Source organism: Limanda limanda, chromosome 9 (assembly GCF_963576545.1).
Source record: "Limanda limanda chromosome 9, fLimLim1.1, whole genome shotgun sequence".
Lineage (NCBI taxonomy): Eukaryota > Metazoa > Chordata > Actinopteri > Pleuronectiformes > Pleuronectidae > Limanda > Limanda limanda.
In genome coordinates, this window is record NC_083644.1 from 20,787,103 (window position 1) to 20,808,253 (window position 21,151).

Below are 21,151 nucleotides of genomic sequence, written 5' to 3' on the forward strand. Positions count from 1 at the left end.
GATGCATTATTGATAAGCTACTAATTACGCTTGTTGCAATTTCAGCTGACCTTTCCCGGGAACATCCCGGATCATTATAAGCTGCATTCTCTCTTGAAATTGCAAAGGTAATCTACTGTCCACCTCCCTCATGCTCCTGCTACACGCAGCACCATCACCTTCCTCACTGCTAGATGAAGATGTGCTCTTTCTATGCTCGAAAATAGCAGGGTAGTAAAGACACAGATAGATAGAACAAGAGAGAAATGGCGAGAAAGAGGGTAAAAGATCGTAAAGCAGGAGAAAACATGTTTGATATCAAGTTTGTGCTTGAGCTGTTATTTCCATATATTCTGCATGGCATCAAATCATCTAAGCAGTGTCTGAAAATAGTACTTATTGAAGTTTATGGTTAACATGCTGATGCACAGTATCATCACATTGTGGTAAAGGTTCAAACTTCGCATTCCTACGTTTTCATGTCATTGTGACACTTAAGTTAAAACCATTCTCAACGTAGTTTACCATCACAACAGATGTGTCAGTATAATGGTTCTGTTTCAAGCAGCGTCCCTGTTAAAAAAGTAAGTGCATATTTGAACGACTAACTGTTAATTGTGAGTGGTTGTGTAGTTGATGCTCGGAAACGGATAATCAGCTGGTCAGCAAGGTGCAAACAACCTGATATTCCTGCCAGAACACATCCCTTAAGTTCCATTGATGGTTTCCCCAAGTCTTGTTTACCCAACAGATTTTCTTATTTCTTAACACGGCAGCAGAAGAGAATTTATATTCCGAATAAAACAGCAATTGCCTGCAGCAATCAAGATATCGATCTGGACGTAGGTCATTTGCATGCATTTACCTTGATGCACAAAATGTTGTAAAATTAATGAGAATACACAGTGGCAGTAACAGTACAATTACACTTGCTAATTATTTTAAAGCTAAAAAAAAGGGCTCAACAGACACAAGAGCTGACAAAATAAGTAATAAAGTCGGTCTGTGATGATGAAGCATAAGAAACAAAAGGCTCCAGTTTAATGTGTTCAGCACAACTACTGAGTGCATGTTTCCATCGTTCTTTAATAAGGTTTCTGTGGGTTTTTAAAAAGTGTCAGTTTAGACTTTTTTAGAGCATTATCAATATAAATTAAGAGCTATTTCACATCCAAACATGGCAAAAAAAGTAGAAAGGGTTAGGGTTAGGATACGATGTAAAAGCAGAGTTACAGAATTAAATAAATCAATATGACTACACAGAAGTCTAGCCATGATCCCCTCCTGAATGTTGTTAAACTCAGCCAGCTTTTGCTTTATTCAATTTTATGAGTGCTGTTTAGCTACTGAGTGTCAGGTCCAGAGCGGCTCCGCTTTTAATGTTTCAAGAGTTCGCTTATGATCCGCAGGAGTTAGCATTGTTAATTCAGGACTGGGTTGCACTGGGGCTGAACTTTGTCGATGCTCCAGATGTGAATACAGAACAATACTGGGCGTTGGCAGTAATTTGCTTAAGGCTTTCACTTTTTCTCCCACTCAACTTTATTTCATTTATACACAAAGTTTTTGATTAAAACATCTTCTTGCATAAATTGCAACAAGCTAAATTTGTGTTATTTTGAACAGGCTTCATGCAACGATAAATCTGTTGTTCTCTAATAAGATCTTGCCAATGAAAGCAGTACAAGCAAAACTAATCGATTTATATATTCCTTATTATTATTATTATTATTATTAATATCATAACTATTATTATAATATCTGGTCAATTCTGAATGAGCAGCAGTTTGTATTGGAGGTTTAAGGTTTTTTTACTGGATTTGTTTTGCACTGATCAATATTAAGAATAAATTGCAATTTCAATAGGTTCTCCCACCGTCGGTGCTCGGGCCCTAATAAATAAAAGTAAGAATGAAGTAAATGCAGTTTCATAAAATTAAATTAACTTCATAATCCACAAAATTTTTAAGACCTATCAAAATCACTTAGAAGACCTTTTAAAGGCCTTCCATTCAGATTATTGGGTTAACTAAGTCAGGCCAATATCTCCAACCTAAAAATTTATAAATGCAGGTACTCGTGGTGAATATTATCCACAGTAAGCCTAGCATTTGCATAAAACTAAAAGTCCCACATGCATTGATAGATGCTAGGCACTAAGGACGTAAACGCAATGTGGAAAAACAACCTAATCCAACATGCAGGGAGCTGCTTCAAAGGACAGATTTTCATCCATAAGCTGAATTCAATCATATTTGTGTCAGTCTTTCCATCTACTACAATACTACCTATAGGTAAACTTTACCCACATGCACCAACTATGAAAAGCCTTCAACTATAACAATATTTTTCAACAGTTGATCAAATTGGGAGGGCTTTGCACACTGCAGAATGCGAGGAGCACGTGCAAACTTTGAACAGATTTAAAGGATGCTGCCATGTGCGTTTCTAGAATGGACCTTTACTGGCACTGAACCTCAAAATGATGCATTAATAATAGGATGGTGTACAAAGGTCAATATCCATTGAGAGAGGCTCCTTGAAAACTGAGAATAATTACTGTTACCAGTCTAGAGTTATCTGCCCAACATCACATGGATAATATAAAGGGATTATATTCGTATTGACTGTAGATTTATTTATTTTTTAACTCTGCATTTCTTTCAAAAACAGAAATGATGTATGAAGGTCATGGAGACAAAGTTCTTAAAGAAAGACATTCTGTGTTGTCTTTAAAAGTTTTTATCCTTTCTCAACTTTCCTCATTCTCTGAAAAACTGTACACACACAGACACACACGTACACTTACAAAAGTTTCCACAGATTGTGCTGGTCTCAGAAAGGCGTATATATGCCAATTCCAACCCGGTTTTGTTCGTGATGGAGGCCGAGTCGGGAACCAAAATAAATAGATAGGACGCGTAAAAAGTCTGGGAGCAGCAGTCTACTGGCAGCGCTGTGAACCAGGTGAGCTGGTGCAGGCAGCGACGACACCAGCCAAAGGATTAATGGTCTCGGGGGAATCCAAGGTAAGCCTGCTGCTCCTGCTTGACATCTTTGTACTTGTAAGAGCACAGAAATTAGCCAGGCAATGCGGTGAGTAATGGCCAGGGCACTTCCATCAGTCCCATTTAACAATGCATGAAAAGCCAACAGAGGAAAATGTAGGGGGAGAAAAAAGTAAATGTTCTCTCCTGGGCATGTGCATGCAGCAGTTTATTACCCGAGACCTAGTGTTGTGAACGCAGCAGAAGCATTCCATTTACATCCTGTCTGTTTAATTACACACACGCATAGCCTTATAGATCATTGTTTTCTTTTGATAGAAGAAGAAATTGCATTGGAAAACTTGGTAATGGTCTAAACAAAGTTATACTGCACATTATGCAGCTTCAGTGTTATTCAGTAATTAAGATAAGTAAGGGTTCTAACACGCTGGTGTTGACTATAGTTTTGAAATTGTCTGTGTATGAAAATCTTAGAAGAGCATCACTGTGGAACAACGTTTGAACGTGAGGGTGCTTCTGGGCCTGTATGAAGGCTGATGCATCAAAACATCCACAGAAGCTTCTGAAACTCCACTTCTCCAACAACCGTCCATTTGTTCGCTCCAGGCATCGTTTGTCAGCAACGTATCTGACATGAAGTCCAGCTGAACTCAGACGCTCTTGTTTTTTGCAGAAAGCAAAAACGTTACCAGGGGGCCAAAACATGATAAAGACGGGGGTCACTACAATACGGTTGTATGAATATGATTTCACTTTAACTTGCCAACATTTTTGATTAATTCAACTGTAATTCAGAACCGAACATTTTCTCATCTTCTCCTCATGATTTAATTGTTTGTCCATCCTTCCAGGATCAGCGGGAATTTTTTTAAATCATTTGCAGCCAAAATCTTCTGATTAGTGCAATGAATGTTGCAATATTTTTAGACTTTTATCAATTAAGCTGTTCAATCTCATCAAACATAATATCTGAGACTTTGCTATTTCTCTCTCTTACACTCTTTGGCAGTAGTTTTTGTTGGTAAGTTTTGTTTAGTGTGACACATTCCGGCAACTTCACTACCAGAGACAGGGAAGTGAGTTTGGTCATACATTAACTTTTTGCACAAGGGACTGCTATGATCACAATTAATGGGCACTGTTTGAAGTTGTGCTATTTTTTTGGATCATCAAATCCTGGAGGAGCTGTCTTATCACTTATTTTATGTACAATTTTTATTTTATATTTTATGTAAAAATATTAGCAAATTGATTTTATGACAAAGAAGATAATAAATCACATTTTCTCTGCTTTTTAAAATGCGATTTAGTTATTTTAACTTTGTTGCCCTTCATATGTTTTTCACCCTTTTGATTATCCTTGCAGCTGAGTATTTACCCAACCAGCCTCCTTTCTGCCTAATCCATAAACAATGTTGAGAAAAATGCATTATGGATGTATATCCCAGTTAGATATAGGGCTATAATAAAAACCAGCGACAGCATCATGATGAGTTCCGACAGTGGTCCAGACCTACGTGGAGCCTGGGCTCCTCCAGATGTTCACTCACTGCGTCATGGACACATGGGCACGCTCTCTCCAATCCACTCAGCAGAGACTTATGTCTCAGCACACACCAAATGTCAGTGAATCATAAGTCAGATGGTATCGCAACATGCTCAGATGTGTGTGTCTGTATACGCACGCACGCACACACCTTCCTAAGCAGGATCACCAGAGAAACTGCAAGGATAAAGCAAGCGTCCGGTTCAATATTACAGTTTTTTTTCGTTATTGAGAAAAAGACTACATATGCTGTATATATGTATATATTCATAAGGAATATCCATATATCAAACATTATTTGTTTTCTCACAAAGACTCTCAAGGTTTTAGCAAAATATTCAAACTACAAAGAGAACTTAATAAACATTTGTAAAAAATTTCGACTTTGACTGCAGTAAGGTCATATTCTCTGTGAAATATAAATTGTATCAGATTCATATGCACGAAAAGGTGCAGCACATCCAGATTTGAAAGTGGAGCTTTGCAAAGTCTTCATAAATCCTAAAAGTGAAGCATCTGCAACTAGAAGTATAACTATTGGAGGCACTTTTCTGTGGAAAAAAGGTGAAAAAGAGCACCTAAAACAACACAATTTTAGACAATTTGTAAATCTTAAAACTGCTTCAAATAATGACACTAACTACACTGTCCTCATCCACAGTCCACTTCCCTCTGAGTTGTTTACATTAATATAATGGGACACTATGCACACCCATCTCTTTTCTCTTCCAAACTTTCCTGAAAACACAACACAAAAATCCTTCCTGTGATAACTATATACACTATACACTATACTTCTGCAGAGCACACATCCCACATTGTCTTTCCCTGCTCCGTCCACACCTGCCACATGGGACCGAGCCTTCCTTAGCCTTGCGTGAGAGCCAAGAAGGTTGACTATACAGAATCCTTCTTGGCAGGGATGGGGAAATGGATGGACGCAAGGACTGAAGGGATGAGGGGTGATAGAGGTCTCCCAGCTGTCTAAGGCCCAGGCACGTCCCAGCACACTGGTTCCCACTAATGACCAGAGGCCCTGAATTCCTGTGGCTCCCCTGGGACAACAGCTGCTGCCATCCCCAGCTTCTCCGCAGGCTTTGAAGGGGACGTGGCAGCAGTTGAGCTGGCTGTACGCTCCTGCCTAGCAGAGCAGCAACTCCGGGACGGGGACAGACAGGCTTGTTGTGCCAGCAGGGTGGCTAAGCTTGCTGAAGCCCCATCCAGCCAATTACTCCCTGCGAGTGCCAAGCTGCCTCTCTAATGGAGAAACAGGGGACCACACGCTGCTAGGTCCTCTCGCAGGTTTACAGGTAAGCAGTAACACTCCCACTTCGGGCCAGGCATTTTCTTTCAGTGCATTGTGACAGTTAGGACTAAATGGGGAGAAAAGCTCAGTTTGATTCCCTCCAAACCAATTTGTTTAAAATGACAAATTCCTTTTAGAGCTCTTGTTTCTCTCTGACGTCCATCCACTCACACATAGCCCCTGGTTAGGCTTACCCTTTAGACTATTTGCAGAGAGAGAAATTGCTGTATGAGAAGAGTAGTGCAAATGGCCCGGCCCATGGTTAGACTACCTAATCATTCTGTTCACGTCGCCGCTGTTCAGATAAGCAGCACAGTGCCTCCAGTGAGCCTTCCCTCCATCGACGGCATACATATACTTTAACACAGCTAATTTGTGCAAGTCTTGCAGCACTTGCACACCATTTAAAGATACACTTCAGATTTCACTAGAGACCCAGTGGACCGTATGGCGGGATGGAGGTCAGAATAAATAGAGCTGCAACAACCCAGGAGATATCAATTTTAAGTATGTATTGTTTCACCAACCACTGTTCTCTGTGAAAGCTGATCAAGTTTAGCAATCAACATTACGGTTATTGCAAATTTATTGTTGCAGCTTTGGGTCAAAAAAACATGGAAATCCTTTTTCTCTGCTACACAACCAACACAAATAGTTACATCAAATCAAGTCCTTCTATTTAATGGTAAAGAAAAACTTGAGCGATTCCAGGACATTTTATGAACTACAGAATCCACACAAATTAAATCAGAGAGAAATATAGAATTACCGGTTGAGAAAATTCATTTTGTTACATATGACAGCTTCTGGACTGTGTTTACAAAACAATTTGTGGGAGTCCGCTGGACCAACTTTCCTCTAACAATGTGTTATCAGACAGAGAAAAACAAGAGAGAATCAATAGGACCTGTGGTCATGTATAATTTGCAGGTCCAGCACCTGGCTGCCAACAAATAAAGATTTTTTTCCCCCTGCATGTTGCATTCAAGGATATTGGACAATTTTGTTGGAAGTAGGCGGCTATTTTCACCAAATCCTGGCTGCAGGTCAGCTGAAATGATTGAATCTCTCTAAGCCCTGTGGGTGCACACAGCGCTGTCCCTGTGTAAACAGGAGGCCTGAATGTGTTCTTCACACTTCTTTGCATGTTAGGTTTATATCCATGAACGAGCTCAGCTGAGACACACTGACAAACTACGGCAGTCATAGCCAATGCCACATGTGCGGTAAAATAAATCTTTTGATTTGCATGGAGAGTGGTGTGCGATTCTCAGCATTTGTTTTTTCTGTATACTTCTTAACCGTGCACTATGTAATCGTGTGTGTGTGTGTGTGTGTGTGTGTGTGTGTGTGTGTGTGTGTGTGTGTGTGTGTGTGTGTGTCGGTTGGTTGGCAGGCGGTGAGGCTGCCTTGGCGAGTCACAGAGCTCTTCTCCCTGAACCAGCTGGGCCCTCCTGCCTCTCTCCAAAGCAGTCAGTGCAGACCACATGGTCTCACCCCCACTCTGAAAGGTGCCATTCAGCCTCACACAGCTAGAGACACACATGGACACATACTAGCAGCCACACATATACAGAGCACCGAAGCACAAAGCAAGATTAAAAAGAACAACTCCTGCTGTCCACACACAGCAAAACAACCTGCTTATCTGAGCCAACCATTCAAAATGAGTCTAATCTAAAAATCCTGCATCACCCAAGGTAAGGTCAAACAAAACAATATGTTGGGTGTGTTAGTAATGATCCACACCTCACATGGACTGCAAGTGAATATCTTAGCCGGCTATTCCACAGTGATCCTTGTAAATATTTCATTGTTTACACCTCACATTAAAACGTAATATGCATTCTCTATAAAAAGGTTGTTTTATTCATTGAGCTAGAGAGGCACTACCTGCATTTAATTGCACAAACTCATAAATGAAGTTTTCATTAAAATACACTAATTATTTTCTGAGAAATACAAAGAAATTCGTATTCGCAATGTTAAAGGAAGTGAACAAAATATTCTTGGGTCTAACCCCCATGAAGCTGTGCCAAAATTGAATGGGTTGTTGGTTAAGTCACACTCCAAAAACCACACATTTCATGGAAATTGGTTATTTCTGTAATCCTGCTGACAAATTGACAAACAAACCCCCAAATAATAACCTCCTCGGTGAAGGTGATAAATTATGTCTCCATATATACATTTTTCTTTTGCTAATCAAAGCCAGGATTTTTACCCTGTATAAATACATTAAGCTCAGCTTAAAAATGTACTTAATAACATTTTTTCTTTATTTCAAAGTCCCCCTGAAAAAGATATTCCCAAAAAATATTTATTATTTGTAAAAATTTTTATTTTCTCTTGTATGCATCAGTACTGCATATAGTCCTGCAATATTTTTCCTTCTGCTTATTTTGAGTTTTTTGTACGTTCTGAAAATCTATAAAATTATTATTATACTGATATTCTAAATTGATAAATTATGTAAGAGGTCATTGTAACTGTGGTATTTTCTGCCTTAAGATGCATAATTCAAACACGCTCTGTCGGGCCATATTGATACTTTGCATTGTCAATAGTGTTTTTCTGCAAAAAAGTTGAACTTTTGAACTGGGCAGAGAAGTGCTCTCAGGGCTCTATCGGTTTCTCTGGATGAGCAGACGGAGATAAAGAGATCTGACGTGGTGAAAAAAAAAAAAAAAAACAGGAGGAGAAGTACGAGAGCGAGATGTTGGGAGGTCCGGGTCACATGGTGAGCCCCGGGACCCTGCGGTGGAGGTAACACACTTCCCCTGAGCTACATTTACCCTTTAGCTGCAGCCGGGCAGGCAGGCTGAGTGGACAGAGGTGGATGGGTTGGGGAGGTTGAGGGCCACCGAGGGAATGAGAGGGAGAGCGAGACAAGTGAGCTGGAGAGAGAGAAATGTAGCAGTGAATTCTAATGTCAGATCAGAGCTGAGCGGAGCAACAAGGAGATCTCTCCTGCCAGCAGCATACGAACATGCATCAGTATCAAGGGTAAAATATTGTGATCTTTGATTATTCCCTGTTTCACCTTTCAATAATGTCATCCAGATAGAAGGCAACGCAGCTTGACATGCACACACGAACGCAGAAAGGATTTCACAGACACACCGGTGAGATAGCACTGGGTTTTGACAGAACCCTTTGTTTCCTCCGTGCCGTTGCTGTACGTTGCTTCTCTGCAGTTGTAGGTCACATTCATTTCATACTGACACGGAGCTTCCCGTCTGTCTTTCTTTTCTGCTGTATTTTTTTTTTTTCTGTTTGTGGACTCGTGTGATAGGAATGCAAAGAAGCAATTAGCACTCATCATGTGCAATAAAGACAGAAAGGACATTAGTAGCTGGTATCGCTCTCTCTCTCAAATACACACACACAGAAACAGATATGACAAAATATGGTGCGATGACAGGAAGGGTAAAAACAACCGAGGAAATTGAACAGAGGGACGGAAGGCAGGTTTTTCATCAAGATTCATGAATTATTCCCTGGGAAATCAGTGGAAATGTTTTTTTTCTAACTCCCTATCTCACAGTGTTAACAAATGTGATTTAAAAAATCCCAGCTCTGCCCCTTTTTTCGCGTTTGCACCTAAATTTAATAGGTTCCATCATTCCACCAATTTTGGAAGAAATCCTTTCTGTAGTTTTTGTGTAATCTTGCTTACAAACCAACAAAGAAATGGAATGAGGTTAAAACATAACTTTCCTGTTATTTTCACAATAATATAAACTGATTTCCAAAAAATAAGTTATTCTGTAGATAATGATGATCATTTTCATTCAGATATATCATTCTGATGAAACCTGAGAACTAATGATTGCCCTGTCGGGGTCTGTACGGTAAAAACATAAATTTGTACGAATGTTGCGCAGGGATTCCATTTCTCCAGATAAATAATTCAGGTTGTACATGCTGGGAGAATATTCCAAAAATAACAGCAGGCTGGAGCGGATAGTAGGAAGGAGGACGACAACTATGAGACGGGGCTGACAGCCAGCGAGCTGGGGATTTCGTCATCCCTTGGCATCTCAAACTCCAGTTCCTCCTTGACCTGGGAAATGAAGCATCTCTTGATACCATTGCTGTACCAGGTATCATTACACCCAGCATGCAGCCAAACTATGCTGTTCTCCTGTCTTAGGCCTGATAGGCCCAGATTTAACATGTCCCCCCTGTCATTGGCTGCCGCCCCTGCTGTCAGATTGGTCTTGTTAAACTGAGCTGCCAGAGATTAAGAGGCCTGATCAGATCGCCTCGCAGAAGTAGCCCTCGCTCCGACAGTCAGAGTAGGATGGTTGCAGAGGCGCTTCAAGGTTTCACTTTAACATTCAGGAATCAATCCCCACTTCCAATCCTGCATATTAGGCTGATGTGTGCCAGCAGTCCAGCCAGGCAGCTGTCAAGGGCTGTACCTTTCCCTAAAGCACATTGTGCCTGCACTGCTCCCTGATTCCCTGATAACATTAATGCCAGGCAGATGTCTCTGAACTAGTCCAGACATTTTCTTGATATTAGAGTTGTAAACTGGCCTCTTTTCTTTGGCCCTACCGAATTCCATGAAAATCTCCTGTGGCTTTTAAGAGCAGCACAATATTGACCCACAATATCTTCCACATCAACAACAGCCAAGACATTCGCTTCCCTAATGGTTGGAAAATCAATAGGTAACGAATGGGCTTATTTATATTTCAAGCGATGATGTGTCATGTTTCGGGTTTGGTGACAAGTTTATTGCTGTAGGTCCACAGTGAGGATGCGAAAAAGAAGGTGTGAAATAAAGGGGGAAAAAAACAGGACTGTGAATCTCTATCAGCTGTTGTCGTAGCACAGCAAATAACATCTGTTCCAGATAAGAATCTCCTCCTTATCAAGACACTACTCTACCTCTGTCATTAGTCTAAATCCCACTCTGTAGTTAATCTAGAATGAAAAGACAATTTGGACCCCAAGATCTCAGCCAATAGCTCCCTGTGATATCAAAGTGTTCTTTGAAGTTCGCTTTCTATAAAACTGGCTCAAGTGCAGGGTCAGAGTTCCCGCAGCTGAAGGTGCAGCAGTCATTTGAAGCCTCAATCTTCTTTCGACCTATTCCCTAATGCAACCTCGGCTGCCTTTGTATTCTTTCTGTGTCTGGGGCCCTCTTCATGTTTATTGCAAAGAGGCAATCAGAATGGCCTGTGTTTGGACCTGGCCAAATGCCCCTAAGAACTCAATTGTCTGGGGATACGCTTATTAACTTCTTTGCACAGAGACCCATTCGCCAATCATCCCTGACAATGCCAGTTCACCTGATAGGCTCATCAGTGAGTGTTGGCCAAGGGAAAGGTCAGAGAGTAAAATAAGGCCAAGAGTAAAGAAACTTAAAAAAATAAGGGCGCAAAAAGGTAAACAAAGCAGACATAAGATAAACCTTGTGATATATCTAGTGCGAGAAGAGGAATATAGGACGGGCAAAAACAAAAAGGAGAATATACAGACAAAACAAGTTACAATGAACCATGTCAAGGCCAGGGCAGTCAGAGCATGACAACATCCACACTAGTATTTCAGGTGACAGCTCTGTAATAATGACTCAAAAAAAAATAGACACACACACACACACACACACACACACACACACACACACAAGGCTACTAATGAATACTGTTAAAACACACCTTCTTCCTTCATGCACCAAAGCAAAGGTTAGCCCAATCATCTTTTCGGCTGCTGCAGTTTTACAGCCCCAGAATGACTGCTTCTCTCTCCATTACCTCTGCACTCGTTTGACTGGCAGATGGGTGGAAAGACACTGGATGGAGAGTGGGCAGGTGGGTAATCATGGGGCCGTGCGTCACAGTGTGTGCGTGCTCCCAGCACTATTTGTCGTCTCAGCAGGTGAGATGGGAGAGGCAGGTGAGACGTGTCTGGGCCTAATTTAAAAGCCTCTTTGCGGTGCCCACTGAACCAACGTTGGCATTCCCTAATGGTGCATCGCAAGCACGTCATCGCCGCGCTGCTCCACGCCATCCCCTTGTCCTTGTCTTGGTTTAATAGCTTCCACAGCTAAAGTAACAAGATCCACATGACGATACATAGCTACATTTCTAACAAGGTTCAATATTTCAGTGTGTTTTTGTGGCCTGCAGGAAAGCTAATCTCTGGACGAGCCACTGCCTCCGTATCTCAGCTTGAACCTTTTGGTTGGAGCAGGTGTCCTTTCCAGTCCAGTGGTGGCATGACATGGTGATTTAGTTGAATGGCGTGGCCTGACAGTGAGAGAGATGGAGGGTGATATGAGAGGCTAATGGAGTTAATATGCTGAGATGGAGCGGTAGAGGAAAGGAGAGGTTGGACTGCAGGGACAGACATGGAGCTTTAGCTGAGTCACAAATACTCAATCTGAATACAGATCTAATTTTACAATGGATGTTTTGCCCATAACTTTGTTTCTTGTTTCTCTAACTTCCTGCAGCAGAGACAGCTTTTATACGTGCAGAGCTTAAAAGCACTCAGACATCTATTACTGCCATCATTCATGCAACAAATGTGTACATTTTAGATTTTATATATACTTTTTAAAAATCTATTCAAATATATCAGCTGGCATTTTCATTTATCGGAAGGTGGTGGATTTTTAAATTCAATATTCACACACTAAAGTGCTACGCTGACATTTCCATGGTAAAGTTGTATCGTGTAAACAAAAATAAAAAAGTGACTGCATCGCATATATTTTCAGTTCTCTTTTATATTGACATTTTCTTTCTGCCCATATATCCGGAGGAGGAAAAGAAGCTCTTGTTTTTCTCCTTCCCTGTCTCTTTCTTTGTCATCACTTATTTGCCCTGTCATTCTTTCTCTTGTGCTTGCTCCGTCTTTCATTTTGTATTTGTCACTCATGTTCTTTTCATGCCCCCCACTCACGAGGGATCCAAGGCGAATTTCATACGGTAACAACCACTGGAAGAAAATTACAACCGTTAAAAAGGGAACCAACATTTGTTTTTATATCAAACACAATGAAAGACAATATGAAGGTGTAGCTCCCAACAGCTAACTACTTCAAACTGCTGTAGGGCTTCTGCTCCCAAGTGCATGTATCATCATGAGAGTGCATGAGAATGTTTGTGTATATTCATATTATTATGTACCGGTGATTGTGCATGAACGCAACAAGAATTTTGTTTCTTTTATTCTTTGCACACACCAAAGCTCCTTGTGGTATTTGTCCTCTCCGTGAGCAAATAGGACATTTTCTTACCCCATGGAGCGTAAGGGAGCAAAGGTCTCCGAAATTTAGGGCAGAGAATTCATTGGTATGAAGAAGAAGGGCAGTGAAGAGAAGAGGATAGAATCTAATGTGTATAGTTGGACTGACACAGATCCAAGCTCTGCCAAAAGTTGAACACTTTTATAATTCAATATTATATTATAAATAATAATTTCTCCATCATATGCTGTAAATATTAAGTTGATGAACGAAACACCACTTACTCACGTGTTGAGAGAGAGAGAGAGAGAGAGAGAGAGAGAGAGAGAGAGAGAGAGAGAGAGAGTGTGTTAATTTGCTTGTGTGCACGTGGCTCCAGCCTGCTCTATTCTCCTTCCATCTGCTGGTGGACCTCTTCTCCCCGTTCTGAGGCCTGCCCGATCTGCTGAGCCTGACCTCGATGTGGCTGTGTGTGTGTTTCACTTGATGAGCCTGGTGTATCATGAAGTGGTGTCATTAAAGAAGAGAGAAGCATCAAACGGGTGATTGCAGTGATTTGGCCGAGGTTGCACCGACCCCATCCTCCAATCAAAGCCTTTGCATGGCCTCCTCCAGCTCCTCTGCAATCACAGAGCACTAAGTCCACTGCGAGCGCACACACACACACGCACACTATTTTATCAACCTTTGTCACAGCCATTATCTACCTACACTGTGGATACACTTAACAGAATAATATGTTTTTTATCATATGGACAGCACAAAGTTTATGATTAATTGCTTAATATTTCACACGTTGCATTTCTGTAGTAACACAAATTCAGAATTTAAAATCTGCTGGAATCATGTATTAACAAGATTCAAGTGAAGGAGTAAGAAAAGATACTGGGAAGAAGTGGTATCAAAAATGCAGCTGAAGAAGCTGTTCTTCACCAAATGTTATCTACTGCACACATTTTATTTTAAGTGGATGGAAATTAAATGGCCAATCAAATGAACAGGTTCATCAAGCAGAATCTAAAAAAAAGACAAGTTCAGCTTTCTTGGATCTTCATGGAACATGTACAGCAAGCACCATCAACATAAGGTACTATGAAATGTGCAATAATGTGAGATTATTACATGGCAGGGAACAGGCAAACATGACTGACACAATTAAAAACATGATATTAATTTAATTAACATCAGGGCAAAGTCTTACCCTGACATTTTAAAACGCTCAAACAGCAAATTTAAGTTCAATGATGGTTCAGTGGTGGAAGTCAACAATTTATCCTGCGTAAAAACATCTTGTGTCAATAAGACAATTGGGTTTTCTCTTTTTAGTCGCATTGAGATGTCAGTTTGCACATGTATTATGACTGAAATGGCAGCTCCAACATCAAAGTGAGATATTTGAGTGTTACAGAACTTAGGATTCCTTATTGTCACAGCAATTTGGGGAGGATTGTACAACATGTTTTGATGTGTTCAAAGGGTACAGATAAAACAGCGTTGAGAAAAGGAAGGGAACACAGAGAGAGAGAGAGAGAGAGAGAGAGAGAGAGAGAGAGAGAGAGAGAGAGAGAGAGAGAGAGAGAGAGAATGAATAGTAAAGTGTAGAAAATTGAGCACTAAATTGATCTGCAGTCTGTCTGAGGCTGCGGTGGTGTAATAAGAATGGCAGAGCACATGCATATGGGGGCCGTCTCTTCCCCATCTCCGTCCCCCTCTGAAGGAAGACAAGTTTGTTTCTCAAGGTGATTGTTGCGGTGATAAGGGAGAGGGTGTTATTAAGGGTGACAGCAGAGGGGCTGAGAGGCAGTGGCTGACTGGATAACCTTGTCCCCATCCCCGCCTCGCCTCCTTCTACATGAGCATCTCCACCACTGGCCTGCCCTGCCTGCTTGCTCGCCTGAACACAATCTGCTCGCTGGAATTACCTCCCGGCCCCAGGAAAACTAAACATGATTTCTGACCTTTCCTTTCTGTGTTCAACAGTAACCTTTGCTACGCTACGAGACCATTGCAACGAGCCAGGGACAGAGCGGGAGGAATGTGTGCCATTTCTTTTTTTTTAATATATATTTAAAAAAGGGGTGTGAGGATGACCGTTGAATCTGTGGCTCTGTTCAGACCCGATATAAACATCTGTCCTGATCACAAGTGTTGAGTTTGAAGTTCCTCTGCTCACACCTATTAGAATGCATGCTGAATGTGTCTCCTGTGATACTCATGTACGTCATTCCAGTTTACAAAGACCCAATGACATTATTTTTCCCCAGTCTGAGTTTACGGTATATGTGTGTCGGTTAATGTGTTAGTGTTTTGGAGGGTGTGTGTGTGTGTGTGTGTGTGTGTGTGTGTGTGTGAGTGTGTGTGTTTCTATGTACAGACGAACAAGAGAGAGTTATTACATTGTTATGCTGGTCAGTGTTCATATTGAGGCAGCGGTCACCAAAAAAGAACATGGACTTTGAGACGACTGTGAAACTGTAACAGGTGACAGGATGTCGGCTAAGCTATGTGGCCCAGAACACATTTGCATTCACACAGTGAAAAAATAAAAGTGACAAAATCTGAAGACGCATTGGCAACACTTTTCGTTGCGTTCTGACCTGTGCTTAGCCCTGAACGGTGATCAGCTCACTCAGGACGAATGTTAACACCAGGTCTAAACAGGGTCTATGTATGTGTGGATATTCAAAAAATAATGTATTGCAAAAACTGCAGCATATATGAAATCATGCAACTATGAAGCTTCCTTACATGCAGATTTGTCAGTATGTTTCAGTGAGTTTGCGATGTTGTAAGTACTATATTTTAACTTGTTTACGTTCATTTGTCCCATGTAAGTTTCTCCTGCTTCTGTCTGTGAATGTGCAGAAGTTGCATTAATGGCGTATTTTGTAGGAAAATAAGTATTTCTGCAAACCTGCATTTTTCCACTCGCTAAATCCATTACATCATCACTCTGCCTTCTCATATTGTTCTTTGCCGCGTCAGCAACTTTTGCGTCGGTATTATCATCAGGAGTTTGTTAGATAAGGCTAATTGATCTCCACCTACCCAGTGTATTAGTAAATTGTTGTGATGTACTTCTTCCACTGACTCTGCATAACTGCTACAGCCTCAGCACAATCTGACCCTCAGGAGCAAAAGCGCATCCCTATAGAAAATATTTCATCATCTCTACTCTCTGCCTCTGTTCGTCTGTTGCACTCCTGCTTTCTCTCCTCTTGTCTGTCTCCCATAAACCCGACTCACCCCATCCACCCCCTCCCGCTCAAAACAAACCTATTTGTGCTGATGTGAGGGTAAAATTTAAAAGCTTACAGGCAGAGTGACCCGAACATCCTGGGCCGGCCCTGGCGGAGTTAGCCGACTGAACCCTGTGGCTAGCAAAGGCCTGTGTATCCGCATTGTTTGTTTAAGAGCACCGGAGGGGATTTAGATGGGGTGGGGGGAGCTCTGAATGTGTGACCCACACCTGGCCTCAACATTGGATTAGCTTCCTGTGATCCCCAGCACCTCTGAACACGCTACTTACTATTTCAAGATCTCTCCATTTATGCCCAGCCAAGCACATTGTGACCAGTAATCTATAGTTTTCTTCCCTCCGAAGGGAGAAGATGTACTGTTCAGCTTTTTGCTTTGGCCCCTGCTGCCCCTCCCTCTCTCTGGTTTGTCCACACTTTTCCCTGTTTATTTTGTTCTCTCTCACCCCTGCTTTTAGTGTCTCTGAACAAATTCCCTTCTTTCACCTATCCACTCTGGCCATCCATCTTTCTTCCCCTCATTCCTCTCCCTCTAACTACCCCTCTCTCCTACAGGCCTCCTCTCTTTTCTAAAGGGGATCAGTGGAGCTTAGAGGTCTTCCTGCTTGCTTCATTACTGAGCTGCTCTGACATGGGAGCTCGACTCTCTAGCAAGAAAAAGAGAACACCACTGATGTTTAATACATAGACCACTCTGTTGTCTTTTACGCCAGATAAATTCATCATCAAAAGCTGCGCGCAGAACAGCAACAGAGCATGTAGCCCTGCTCTCTTAATCTAGATTCCCAATCTCTCTCTCTTTTTTCCACCCTCACTCTCCATTTAACTTCTCCCCTTTCGCTCTGTCTCTTTCTCAGTCTTTTTCTCTACCCGTCTCCCTCTCTCCTGCTTTGTTTTCTGTCACATCTCAATGAACTGGAGCGAAAGGCGAACCGCAGCAAACCTTTGTGATCGTGGTCGCAGCTGATCGTGGATCCTGTGTCCTGTATCCATGTGTACACTTTGTTTGTGTGTGCAAAAATGCAACCTGGACAGAGATCTGTGTGTGCACATGTGTTCCTATTATAATGTGCATCTGACTTTCCACGATACCTGTGTGTGACAGATAGAGCAAGTGAGAGAGAGAGAGAGACAGAAAGAGAGAGAGCGTGTGTGTAAATATGTAAATTGGACAAAGCTCTGTGTGTGCACATGTGTTCCTATTATAATGTACATCCGACTTTCCACTACATGTGTGAGTAACAGAGAGAGAGAGCGTGTGTGTGTCAGAGCCGTATGGTGTGTATGTGTTTGCCTGCCTGTCCTCACTGTGTGGGTGTGTGTGGGCGGCAGGCCGGCCTTCATAATGGCAGAGCCTGTTTCTAATCCAGTCCTCCTCAGTGGCCTGTAGCTTTAGCTGTGCCAGGCAGGCCTGCTGCAACACCAAGCCTCCCAGCTGACAGCTAGCCTGCTCTTTGCTCCGCTTTCTGGACAAATAGATGAGCTCAAAACTTTAAGAAAACAAAAATGGGCACCAGAACAAAACTATATAGCACATGATAGACAAGAGAAAATGAATAAAATGGTTGCAAATAGTGAAAGGTAGAAAGCTGCGGGTGGGGTTGCTGGTAAGGGGTTTCGGATGTGAAATCAAAGTATTAAGGCTGATTTATCCTGTGTAGGGACGCCACGCCTTCTAAGGAGGCACTGAACAGCCCTTCAAAAATGAAATATCAGCAGCAGTCAGTGCCAGTCATCAGTGCCACGTGTGATGAAAAATCAATCCATTTCATATCAGAGACCTGTCAGGAGAAAACGAGAAGGACAGGTCCCTGCTGCCTCCACTCTGCGCCGCGTCTCCCCCAACAGAAGCATCCCAGAAAGGTGTGCGTCATCAGTGACGGAGACGTTCACGGTGCTGGTGGCTCAATGTGAAACGGCTGCTGTTCTGCTAGATTAGGTAGGTGATTGGCCATTAATATTCATTTCACAGTGTGTCTTTGTTAGGTGGCAGCAGGGGTTGATGGAGTGTTTGGATGAATTTACTCTTCCATTTATTTCCCTTTAATTTCTATGGGCAAGGTAGTTTACTCATAAGGCCTCAGTGAAGCTATACGCCTGGATGTGCTGTCATTTTCACCAGTTTGTGCTTAATGTCCAACACAGTTAAAGTTATGGAGATCTTCATTGGGAAACTGCTCAGTTTTGATGAAATGTCCAAGAGTCCTCAAATATTTATGAGAATTAGTCAGAGGAGTATGACGGCTGCAGGCAGGCAGATTCCTGTTGTAACCAGAGGAAGACACTGATGTGGTCTGAGCACGTCTGGTCTTAATAACAGTAGAGACTTTCTCCTGGAGGAGCAGAAGTCCAGCAGGGACAGTAACAGGTCTTTCCCTCATGGAAGACAAACCTGGCGCAGGTGATCTGAACTGTCCTCCGCATAATGAGATCGAGGGACTAATTAGTATGACTGTGTGCTGTAGTGCAACTATGTTCACTGAGGAATATATGCCCCCTATTGGACGAGAAGAGACCCTTGAGAGAGCGGGCCAGAGTAGGTGTGTCCCCGGTGTCTCTCCCTCCGAGAGGGTAATTAATATCTTTACATCCGCTCTTCAAGCTCCTTTTACAGCATGCTGAGTTAAAGTCCTGAAGATATTGATCTGGATTCTGGCAACAGAAGGCACATACCAATAAAATAACAAATTTTTTATCTTGCCAAGATTGACAGTGTGAAATAAGAGGAGCAATAATTACAAGACCCTGGATTTCAGACAGTACAATGAAATCCTCTTCAGTCTTTTACAGCAAATAAGAAGCAAATCTTGTAAAAGTAGGCCATGGATCAGCATCAACAGCAAGATCTATCAGCTGCAGTAGCAGCAGCAGCTAGAGGAGGAAACAGATATTGAGAAAACCAAAATGATCTTTCCCAGTGACTATCACAGGAATAATTAAAACTAGCAGTTAAGAAGCAGGATGAAAATAGAAGATCTAAAAGGATACGATCACACACCTCCTGTCTACCCCTTCCCACTTCCTAACCTGTTAAAGTCATGCTAGTGTTTGATTGCCCCTGTGGCGCCACTCTGACCTGTTCATTTAAGATGATGTGCAACTCTCAGCTCTGTTCTAGCACTCATTTGTTCCTCGGTGGGGTCCCCACGGCAGGCCAATAAGAGGACCCCATACTGACCAAGTGCCAAGGGATCTCTAAAACAGGCCACTCACAAGCAAGGAAAGAGACAGCTGAGTGTCATTGTTAATGTGGACACACAGCACCACAATGGCAAAATCAATGGAGCTATAGAGGACATCAATCTTGACAACACAAGACCCCTGAGCTTGTCTCACCACTCCTCTGTAGTTGTGAATGAATGTCTGAGAGAAAGAGAGAGAGAGAGAAAGAGAGAAAGAGAGAAAGAGAGAAAGAAAGAAACAGAAAAGCATAGGCGAGTGACAGTGATCTTTATTGGCCTTTCCTCCATCCATCTCAGGGGGTTATGCTGTCCTTTGAAGACTGTGTGTATTTGACAGGCAGCCAAGAGGCCAGTCATCCTAATTCAGCCAAAACAGGCAGAGGTTTTTAGGTAAAGCCTCAGAAGTGCAGTGCAGCAGCTGCATGCAGTTGGCATTGTTTGTGTATTTTCTCTTCCTGACTGATTTTCACTTCCAAATCCCCCCTCGCTCTCTTTTCCTCCACCAGGATGAGAAACAGCATCCCTCCTTAAAAATTACAAAAGGGCATTTGCATTGTCATGGGCTGACACATGAGATGCACCCCCCCCCCCAAAAAAAAAAAAACATTAACAGTGAGGTTCATTGCCACTGACTTGAAGGATGCCTCCTTGTTGCATTAACATATATGCAGATATGGCAGTGAGTCAATGAAAGCCTCCAAAAACGTTCGAGATCAAACACAACAGAATTAAGGCCAAGTAATGAGGATCTTGGCAAGAACCCTGCAAATGTATTGATTGTTTGGCAAGCCCGAGCGTACCCCTGCTCCATTTTCCCTCTCTATACCATTTACTCTTGTGTTTCAAACGCAAACAGATCAAGCAGCGAGGGCTTTAACAGGGCCTTAGCATGGCGATGGCTCCAGTATTGAGCCTTTACACCATGTAATTTACAATGCTATGATAATGTACTTGGCATAGAAGACGAGAGAGTGGCGGCTGTAGAGCACATTAGAGCCCTACATCCTTTCAATAACAGACGCTTTCATCAATTATAATGTACAAGGGCACAAGTGAAAAGAAATAAGAGAACACTTCAGAATTCCAGTCGATCTGAACAGGCAACTAATAAAGAAAAGGTGAACATGTATAATTTCTACACTTTAAGTATATGAGGAGATTACAGACATTTTCACTTAAATTTGTTAAGAACTAACATAAGCTGGGAGACATGTAGTCTTACATCAAAACCTCTCTGTTAGATGTCATGAAATAACTTCAATATACTGCATATTCAGAATCAGTTTGGTTCCAACTATTTGTTAAACTTTGTTTCAACTTCTAACAATTGTGTCTGTGCAGCAAAATAAGAATGAGAAGGAATTGAGAGAAAGATTACAAAAAAGAAAGGTAGAGTGACAAATGCAGCATTTGAGCGCAGTGGAATAGATGAGATCAGAGGGAGAGAATAAAAAGAATTAGCCTAGATAAGACTGATGAAAAAGGGGACATGAATAAATGATGAAGAAAAGAAGACAACTACCTCCGCGGCTCTCGCTGTCAGCCGGTTTCACCTGGATGGGCCGAGTCATCTGGAGGAGAGAGAAGAAAGGACAACAGAGAAGTTAGCGCTGGCGACTCGGGCTGTCGTTGTTACAACAAGAGGCCACAAACCAGAGGTGTCAAG

General features: G+C 42.0%; 1 protein-coding gene across 2 annotated transcripts in view; it reads right to left on the reverse strand.

Annotated features, from left to right (window-relative positions):
* The window catches only part of celf5a (cugbp, Elav-like family member 5a), a 182,356-nt gene that overhangs the window by 59,068 nt on the left and 102,137 nt on the right, over positions 1-21,151 (reverse strand). Inside the window, exon 3 of one of the 2 annotated variants that reach the window (XM_061078471.1) lies at positions 21,008-21,056. In XM_061078471.1, the coding sequence (XP_060934454.1) occupies positions 21,008-21,056 (49 nt within the window). Of the gene's footprint in view, positions 1-21,004; positions 21,057-21,151 lie in introns of both variants that reach the window. The other variant, XM_061078470.1, reaches the window with a different exon arrangement.